At 36.7% G+C, this 10,030-nt stretch overlaps 1 protein-coding gene across 1 annotated transcript; it reads left to right on the forward strand.

Moving 5' to 3' along the window:
- The first annotated feature begins 4,894 nt into the window (after positions 1 to 4,894).
- Positions 4,895 to 7,248, forward strand: LOC131537449 (uncharacterized). The gene is made up of 2 exons (XM_058770881.1): positions 4,895 to 5,546; positions 6,159 to 7,248. The coding sequence occupies exons 1-2, from the start codon at positions 5,535 to 5,537 to the stop codon at positions 7,140 to 7,142; spliced, it is 996 nt and encodes a 331-aa protein (XP_058626864.1). The 5' UTR covers positions 4,895 to 5,534; the 3' UTR covers positions 7,143 to 7,248.
- The last annotated feature ends 2,782 nt before the right edge of the window (positions 7,249 to 10,030 follow it).

A 10,030-nucleotide genomic window follows, 5' to 3' on the forward strand; every position in this document is an offset into this window, starting at 1 on the left:
CTTAATGCACATTGCGCGGCTCGTGCGGGGCAGTGCTTCTTATATAGAGCGAAAATACTGAAAAAGAAGGCTGTGAAACATGATCAGCTTTGCCCTTTTGGCGGTCACACCGTTTAGACTTTTTTAGGGCAAGTCGTTTTGAAGTTATTGGCGTTTATCGCCGAATGTGTCGCGAATATCGAAAACAAAACCAACTTAACCCCGCTGCTGGAGGCGCCATAAACATCTAACGTTATACGAGTGACTCTCTGATTCGATTCACTTAACCATTCAAATGAGTCATTTGTTTGTGAATCAAACTGAGCACGCTGTTGTAGCATTACACCTGCTAAGACAATTCAATACGTGCAATCTGAATTTAATAATAATATTTATTTTGTGGTAACACTGCCGTGTGGAAAGCTCTGACAGAGAAAAACACTATAGATACGTAAGAGAAAGCCGTAAAATGTAAGTGCATCATCTTTTGTTCCTGAATGGAGGCCTAATCTGTCTGCTGCAGTTGAGCAGGTTCAGTTTTTAGAGTGAATGAAAACATGAAAGCATAGATATGCCGTATGATGTGATTAAAATCATACTTATTTTACTCTGGTGGGGATTATTATACTTGGGTAAAGTTGGTTTGATATTCGCACATTCGGACTATTGCATTCAATTGCTTTGTTAACCGCACTACATTGGACATTCAGCGGACATTCGCAAGTAAATATGCCATTAAAACAATACTTGACCATTTTGTTCGATGGTGAAAAAAAGGTAGTAGGTTGACAATGATGTCTCCGATTAGAATTTGCAAAAGAAACATTTTTTGCACATATAATTAGAAAGTTATTGAACGCGGAAATGTCGTGAATATTGTGAATGTGCGAATATAAAACCAACTTTACCCAAGTGATTATTATGAGCAAACAAACTTAAAAGTTTAATCTGAACACTATATACAGTATATGTAATCTGACATTTATTTTGTTCTTTTTTTTTTTGAACATTCATCAAACATATAAGGTGCGAATTCTGGGTCTGGTCCTAATGATTGTAAAAAGCTGTAATGCTTAAGATTAAATAATTACCTTACAATATATATTTGTACATATTTCAAGGCTGCAATTTGGAAAACTTTCAAGCTAATGCTGCTGAAATAGAGGTCAAGGGGACTAAAGAGGTGGCTCCAGCTGATCAGAAGGGTGGACTTCAGGAGGCAGACACACTCTGTGAGTTTAAAAGACCATCTCTTTAACCTTCAATACACATGACACACTATCACATTTCTATAATTCAAATCTCTTAAAGGATCTTTATGCTGCACCAATTAGTGTAAGCAGCAACACTTCCTATAATATCTAATGTACTTGTTAATTTGTAAGAAGAATGACATCATTGCTTATATTAGTTGCTTATATACTGTCTCACCCTTATCCCTAGGTTACAATAATCAGCTGATCCAGTCGGTATCCAGACCAGAAGGTGGACCTGCACCAGGAGCGACCACAACATATCCCTGACTGTCAGCGGAGACCATGTCAGCTAGATGACAGATCCTCTGTGAAGACCTCACTGATGGCCCCAGCACAGATCCTCAGCAAAGACTACGAGAACCAGACAAGCCCTCTGCACAGACCCTTTTTACCAGCTTTACCTGCTGGCGTGATATTACTTCATGCAGAAGAAGTTGGATGAAATATTCTGAATGATATCAATCCACAATCTGACTTGTGATGCAGCCTGGAATAATCACATCACGTTCATTCGTTTGGCCAGACGAGACTGTTTCTGACTGAGCCGGGTCTTGTTTGGGTTTGGGTTCCTTGTCACTGTTGCTTTTTGTCTTGCTTGGTTGAAGACACCTAATATTCAGCAATATTATTGACTTGACTGCACTGACACCATTTGATAAGAACTGAACTGAATTATGACACACAATGTTTTATATATGAAGAGTTTATTTGCAAAAACAGATAACTCAGTTTTTAAATATTTTTAAAAATCGTGTTTTTTGTTCTCATGTTTTTATTGTGTTAGTTAGCTAGTATTTATTAGTTATTCTTTACCTAATCAAAATAACCTGAATGCAGTTTGACTGAGATTAATTGGAATGCACAATAAAACATGATTTTTAAAAATTGTTAAAACGAAGTTATCTGTTTCTGCAAATGAACTCTTCATACACATACATATATATATATATATATATATATATATATATACAGTAAATATAATTTACTTGTCACTTTGTGGTTTAAAAAGTGTTAATGTTTATACTGTAGTGCATTTGTTCATTGTTCATATATATTTATATTAAAGTATTTGGTAATTTTTATAATTAAAGCCTTTTTAATGTTTTTAAATGGTTGTATTTGTGTTTCACTGCTGAATTACATTTAGCAGTTTCTGGGCCACATTCGGCCCGGGGACCAAGCCGAGTCTCAGCCAGATCTGGCTTAAAGTGTCTGGGCCAGATCTGGGCCACGTCAATAAATAAGAGTCACTTTACAGGCCGTGGGCCGCATCTGGGCCAGAGGAAATTGTTCGAGTCTGTTTTCAGTGTGTGTGCCAGTTTTGGGCCGGGGACCCAGCCAGAACTGGGCCAGAAGCTAAGCAAGGTTGTGGGCCAGACAGATTTTGCTATCTGGGAGGCGCCCCGGTAAGTTTGCTGTTTATGTACAATCGGACTCAGGGCTCGACAGAACAGAAGTATGTTGTTGCTAATTATGTTTGGAACACATATGCTATATAGCTATGGTCTGTGTGACTCGTCTCCCTATGTAAGTTAAGTCAGCTAAACAACACGTTATAGCTAGCAAGATAACTTTAGAGCTCAACGGTGGCCGCCCACTTTTTGGCTGAAAGCTACATTAACGTTTATAAAAAGCTGTTTATGTCACACAAATACCCCGCTGTAACGTTACGTTATACTTTATGTGATGACTCTTTTAACCGTATCCATCTACACTGATGGCTCCCAGTCTGTCTGTGAGCTTCTACCATTGAAATCTTTTTTTTTTTTTTTGCCGTTTAAAAAAAAAATATGCGGCGCCAAATCAAATGTTTTATTGTCAAGATTCATCTCGGAGCTGTTGGCTTGGTTCCAGGCTTAAACCTTTTTATAAACGTTAATGTAGCTTTCAGCCAAAAAGTGGGCGGCCACCGTTGAGCTCTAAAGTTATCTTGCTAGCTATAACGTGTTGTTTAGCTGACTTAACTTACATAGGGAGACGAGTCACACAAACCATAGCTATATTGCATATGTGTTCCAAACATAATTAGCAACAACATACTTCTGTTCTGTCGAGCCCTGAGTCCGATTGTACATAAACAGCAAACTTACCGGGGCGCCTTCGTTTTCCCTGGAAGTCATCTTTACAGGTTCTTTACATCTTTACTTCTTGGATCATGACAGACAGATCGTCGTCGTGCTCTTCTTCTTCTTCTTCTTTCCGTTTCATGGCCGTTCACTGCTTAGGAGTATTACCGCCACCTACTGTATACCTTGCGCACATGATCGTAGTGCTCGGCGCTCAACTGTTTTTCCTATCCTGGGTAGCCCGGATGTTACCATGTGAATATTTAACTTGAATTTTTCGATCTGAATTTGAGCAATCAAATTTGATCAACCTGAATCTATTTTATCTGAATTTCTGTAAGTTGATTTTTTTTTTTTTATCTGAATTTGTGAGCATTGAAAAATATTCATCGAAATTCAGGTTTTGAGAGGTAAATTCGAAACAAATAAATTCAGATACATGGTTTCCAAAGTAAAATAATTTCAAAACTAAGTATTCAGTGGCTGTTAAATTTCAAATAGTTATGTCTCTTATTTGCTTCCATAGTCCGCCTCCTTCCACTTTATAGCCTCTTATCCCCAGCTCAACCAATAAGAAACTAGGAAAGACAAAAAAAAAAAGATATAACAATGAGCACTAATATTTATTTGAGGGCTCTGGGCCAGGGCGTACGCAATGCACGCGTAACAGTGTTACACAGCGAGCAGATTCAATCCTAAAGTCTTCTACAAGACACAATCGGCCGCTTTATAACATATTTAGGCATTTATTCACATTAATCAAATTACATACAACTAATAGCTCAAACGTGAGTGCGTCATGCGAGAACACATATATTCTATATTTTATTCCTGTATTTTCCTACATATTACTTGAAAGCCCTTAAGCTAAGAAATCCCTTAGTTATAAGGTTAAGGGAATCCTTAGTGAAACTTGGGTTGCAAGAAAAATCCTTAGGGTCAACTTAAAGGAACCTTAAGGCTGTCATTAAGTATTCGCCTGAATTATCTAAGTGTTCCCTTAAGCGTTGCTACAAAGTCCTTAGTAACTATTTCACCTTGATAAATTTAAGGGACCAAAACAACTCCCTTAAATCATCTTAATCTCAGTATTTTTAAGATTTTTAAGCTCAAATGTAAGACTTAAGACATTTTTTAAGACCTGCACAAACAAAATATCATAAGCATAGTAGGGCAATGACTAAGTAACATATTAAACTGTAAAATGACTGTAAAATGCATGACTTACAGGTTTTCACAAAACAAAAAATTGTATTTTTTTTAAGAAAACGGATGAGTTGTATCAATTATTGTATTAATTTAAACAATTATTATTAATCAATTATTAGCCTACATTTATTAAATACCAATATAAATTTAATGTATGCCTTAACTGTTTAGATTTTTATAATGCATTATCTTCTTGTCGATCCACCTGTTCACATTTACAACACTGCGTGTTTGCAGCATCAAAACATGGGTTAATTTTCACATTCATTAACATTTCCGTCATTGTTCAGCAGGAGGTGCTTTCACTTTAGAAACAAAGCGGTTTCCTCGGTAACGACTGTACACAAAACAGCGCGGAAACGGGCAGCGCTCGTTTATTGCCCGTTTATTTGTTTGTGTTTTAGTTGGTTATGTTTGTATTTCGTTATGTTCTGTTTATTGTCAGATATATACATATCTATGTATGTTTATTGTGAGATGTAGTAACTATAGCAACCGCGGCGCCCATTGCTTTATGTTGCCAGGAACTACCGTGACACGCTTAGAATAAACATTTAGGTAAGGGTGACAGTTAAGACGTTTGTTGCAACGCTCTTAAAGAAATCCCTTGCCTCAGGGAATTTTTTCCCCTCAGGGATAACCCTAAATCAAATTACTTAAGGACTTTCATTCAACCGGGCCCAGGCTACACGAGACTATCCAGGTACTGACCAGGCTCAACCCTGCTTAGCTGCAGAGGGCAACCAGTCTTGGGCTGCAGCGTGATATGGCTGTGGCTTTGCTTTATTGCTCTTTATGAGTTTTATATTTATTTGTTTTGGACTAACAGAGAAACTTAAAAACACTTCCTGTGTGATTAAGTGAGATAAGGCAGAGAAGTTTCGTTTCTAAATAAAAAGCCCTCACAGGCGTGGCGTAATTCAGAGGGAAAGCCTTTAAAAACCAGCAGAGGAAAGATCTCTCAGTCTTCACAAGACACAGCAGAAGAACATCACACTTTTCTCGAGGACATAAACCTCAGAAAATGGAAACTACAGTAAGTAGGCGATTCTTTACATTTGACATCACACTCAGACACAAATCAAGATCGTATAGTGAGAACTAAAATGTGTAATATAGTAAATACCAATATTATAATGTTTTATTTTTAACAGTATTGTAACATTTTGATAAAATGTGAATATGAAAAAAAATAGTACAACAGAATAGTTTCAGATGGCAGTAAGCACAATGTGGCATTATTTTGTACATGCTCTTGATTTTTGAACTTCTGTAGGTACACAAAAGGCCAAAATGCTTACAGTTTGCAGATTATTTAGACATTATATATTTACAGAATTCACTTTAACGTTTTAGTTACAACTAACAAAAACAAGTGTAATCTTTGTAAATGATTAACCATTGTGTTTATTGTACTGTATGACACTGCCAGATGCCCTTTGCACAACACTTATTATACACTTCATACTCGATTGCTTGACTATCACCATTATTGCTGATACTATCACTATAATTTTCCTTAAATGTCCTTTACTTTGTGTGTTCAGTGATTACTGTCAAGAGAGCATGTGTATAGTGCGTATTTGCGCATTGTATATGTATATCTGACTAGAAAACATACCTCTATTAACTGTACATTATCTTCCAGGCAAACTTCATCCCAAGAAAAAATGCTCGCCGAGCAGTAGAGATAGTCTGTGAGGGAAAATTCATTGCAATTAAAGATTTGAAAATAAATGATGACATAAAAAGAGAAACTATTTCCCGTTATCTTTCAAAAGACATCCCCGAATATCCAACTCCTGTTGAATTTCACATCACAGAAGTGGCTCACGTCACTAACAAGACAAGCCTTGAGGACATTTGGGACTCAGAGGGATTCGAGGGTCTTGATAGAGATTCGTTATCATGGTGGAGCCCGAAGATTAACGAAGCAGATATAAGAGCAGCCGAGGAGCTTTATCTCGATAAATTGTTCCCAGACATTACCAAAGAAGAAAAAGCAGCTCATCCACCGTTTCTGAGTGAATTCACCACATCACCCTTGTTCCTGAACAAAACCTCACGCTACGGCAACTTCCGCTTCACATTTCCTCTGAATGAACTGATGGAAGCCTACAAGAAGCAGAAATGTGAGGGTCAAGAGCCAGTTCTCCGGATATATGAGACCAAACTTTTCAAACAAGAGATTGAGTATGTTGTTCTTGCTCACAGCCCTGAGTTCAATGAGCAGTTCAAAGATTTTCCACTGCTAACATCCAGCCCATGGGTTGCTTATGACGGCCATCGAATCATCTGGAAAGCCCAAGCCATTTGTGAAACTCACAACTTCCAACTGGTAACCCGTGGAAAGACAGCAATGCCAGAACCCTTGTATTCACATGAGTGGTATGTGTGGGATGAGGTTAGCCTTGTCTTTCACACCAAAGACGTTCTGACCATCCCTAAAAGAAAGCTGAAGGCAAGCCTCAGTTGCTGTGAACTGGATCAAGATGTAAACCTTTCAAAAGGAGAAAACTGCTCTTCCCTTAATGAAGCTGAGGAATTAATTAAAGGATTGCAGTATGATGATGAAAAAGAAGATGAAAAAGAAGAACATAAATCCGCAGAGGTGAAAATAGAAACGGACTAAAGTGTGCAAATTATGTAACATAGTTTTGTGGCTTTGTAGGGTTTTGCTTTTTCTAACAAATAGCTTGAGGTGAAATTGTAAATTAATAAGATAAATAAATAAAAGGTGGAGGATTATATATATATATATATATATATAAACCTGTCTTTCTCTTTATTTATTCCTTCCTTTTCTAGCTTGTTCTTATTTGAACAATGCCTGAAAATTGGTATTATGAGCACTTCCTGTGTCTGTTTGCCTCTTTAAGAAGAATCACTTTATGTATCCCCCAATTGTCGCTTTGGATAAAAGTGTCTGCAAAATGACTAAATGCAAATGTGAATGTATTACATATATATAATATGTGCCGGCAGCCCTAAGTGGGCTTATTTGCAGGGGACAGATTTCGCTCCCATTGAGTTAAAACCACAAATAAATGCACAGCCATTTGCACTCTGCATCGAAAACACATGTATGAATGCACTGTTGCACCTCTGATAACTTCTAAGGCTTATTTTGCGGCGTTAATAATCCTTGTCAAGGTGTCAAGCTGTCAAGACCAATAGAGTGGGTGAACTATGACGTCACTTTGTAGGCCAGTGGGCTGTTAGCATGAAACTGGTTCCCTCAACAAAAACACAATAGGATTTTTCCATGGGCTTTTGGATTATCGCAAAAAATAAGCTCAGTGTTCAACCATAGTTCATGAAACTTACATGTTTTGTCCATCAAGATAATCTTCACAAAATAATATAACTTTGATGAATTCGTCACCACCAGCGCGCTCCCGACAACTTTTCAAACTTATTTTTAACACGTTCAGAGAAAAGGATTTACTCAGGGCCGCTGCTGGCCAAATGGGTGCCCTAACCATAATAGTATTGTTGTGCCCCCTTCCTCAAAAAAAAAAAACAACAACAAAAAAACACCTAAGGGGTCAAAATAGAACTTTAATAAAATATACAAGTAAATTGTAATTAAATTGTATCATTTATAAATTACAATTGTAGCTCTAAACAGTTAACTATGGCTATGATTTTATTAACACAGTTGTCTGATTGAGTTGAACTCAAGCAATCACACAAAACAAAATTAAGCAGTTTTACTAAAATAAAACCATGGTTAAATTTGGTAAGGGCTGTGATGTCCACGTTTTTGTTGAAGAAATTAAAGAGGCTGTAGCATTTCTATTGCAAAAAGGTGGCCAAAAATTTAAAATCAAGTGGATATTTGAATTAAAGGTTGGGTCAATATTAAACAAGGATTTGCTCATCCTTTAAGTATAACCAGAGGATACAGAAAAATCACATTAGCTCAGGCTTTTAGACATGAACACTTATCATATGATCCTCAACGGTGGTGACAATAATTATTCATACTGCAGTGCATGATGGGAGTTTTTACTCTAATAAGTAAAAAATAAAAATAAAAATCCGATCTGAAGATTTATATACTGCCGAATAAACTGACGGAGGTAGCACAATCTGAGTGGGTAGCACACAACATCAGAACTCCGACAGCAGTTATTATGAATATACAACGTATGAAACCAAATCTTAAATTTGGTAAGCAGATAAGTGCTGTGGTTAAGTCCTGTTTTTATCATCTTCGTCTTCTGAAGGTGAAGCCAATTTTGTCTCTAAAGAAGTTTGAAATGGTTATGAATGCTTTTGTAACATCTCGAATGGATTACTGCAACTCACTGTACATTGGTGTTTCGCAGTCATGTGTTTCCCGTCTGCAGTTGGTTCAGAATGCTGCAGATCGGGTTCTTTATGGGAAGCGCAAGTACGAGTCTATTACGCCTGCCCTGATTTCATTGCATTGGCTGCCAGTCAAATACAGAATTGATTTTAAAATCCTATTGTTTGTCTATAAATCTCTCCATAATCTGGCTCCACAGTACCTATCTGATCTGTTACAACCTTATACTCAGTCAAGAGTACTCAGATCTGCTGATTCTGGTTTGTTGCAAGTCCCTAAGGCACGTCTCAAAAACAGAGGTGATCGTGCCTTTTCTGTTGTTGGCCCCAAGCTGTGGAATAGTCTCCCAATTCATATCAGAACTGCCTCAACATTATCTGTTTTTAAGTCTACTCTTAAAACTTATCTCTTTTCCTTGGCATTTAATATTTTTTGACTTGCTGTGGAATGACTTTATTTTAGTGAATCTCATCCATTTTACATTTTTTGTGTTATAGTCTTGTTTTATTGCTTATAAACTTGTCGACTTGTTTTTGTTTGCATAATCTGTGAAGCACTTTGGTCGACTTCGGTTGTTTTAAATGTGCTATATAAATAAACGTTGTATTGTATTGTATTGAAACATATCAAGCTTAATATTCATATTTATATGCACTCCAGTTAGACTAGACTACTTAACCTTCAGTGACCTGTCATTAGTCCCGTCCCCCTGCACCGCAACCCAGTTCTGATGGTGCTTTACAGCAACCCTCCTTCACATCAAATAAATGTCTTGTTATAAATGTAAATTATTATATACAATCCCTTACGAAAATTAACAATGGTATTACTATAGTAAATGTAGGCTATAGTAGGCTAACCGTGTTTTTTGGGCGTTTTTATTACCAGTTGTAGCCTATAACCACAGTTTTACTACAGATACCATGGTTAAACTATGGTTAGTGTAGCAAAACATGTTTAACCCTTCTGCATTCCTTATTTGGGAGTCACACTCATGGCCTTCACGGTCAAAAGTGACCGGACACCTGAAATTTAATTTTTTTTTCCTTCAGTAAAATCAGTCTAATATATTTTTGTTCAATAATATTTTTTCTTTTTTCTTTTGTATTTTGAGAGAATTTTATGGTACTATTTAATATTTATGCAATAATTATGATAGATTTTTCCCATTGAAAATAGTACAAAAAATTTTTTTTCAAATTTTT

The sequence above is a fragment of the Onychostoma macrolepis genome, chromosome 01, assembly GCF_012432095.1.
Source record: "Onychostoma macrolepis isolate SWU-2019 chromosome 01, ASM1243209v1, whole genome shotgun sequence".
Classification (NCBI taxonomy): domain Eukaryota; kingdom Metazoa; phylum Chordata; class Actinopteri; order Cypriniformes; family Cyprinidae; genus Onychostoma; species Onychostoma macrolepis.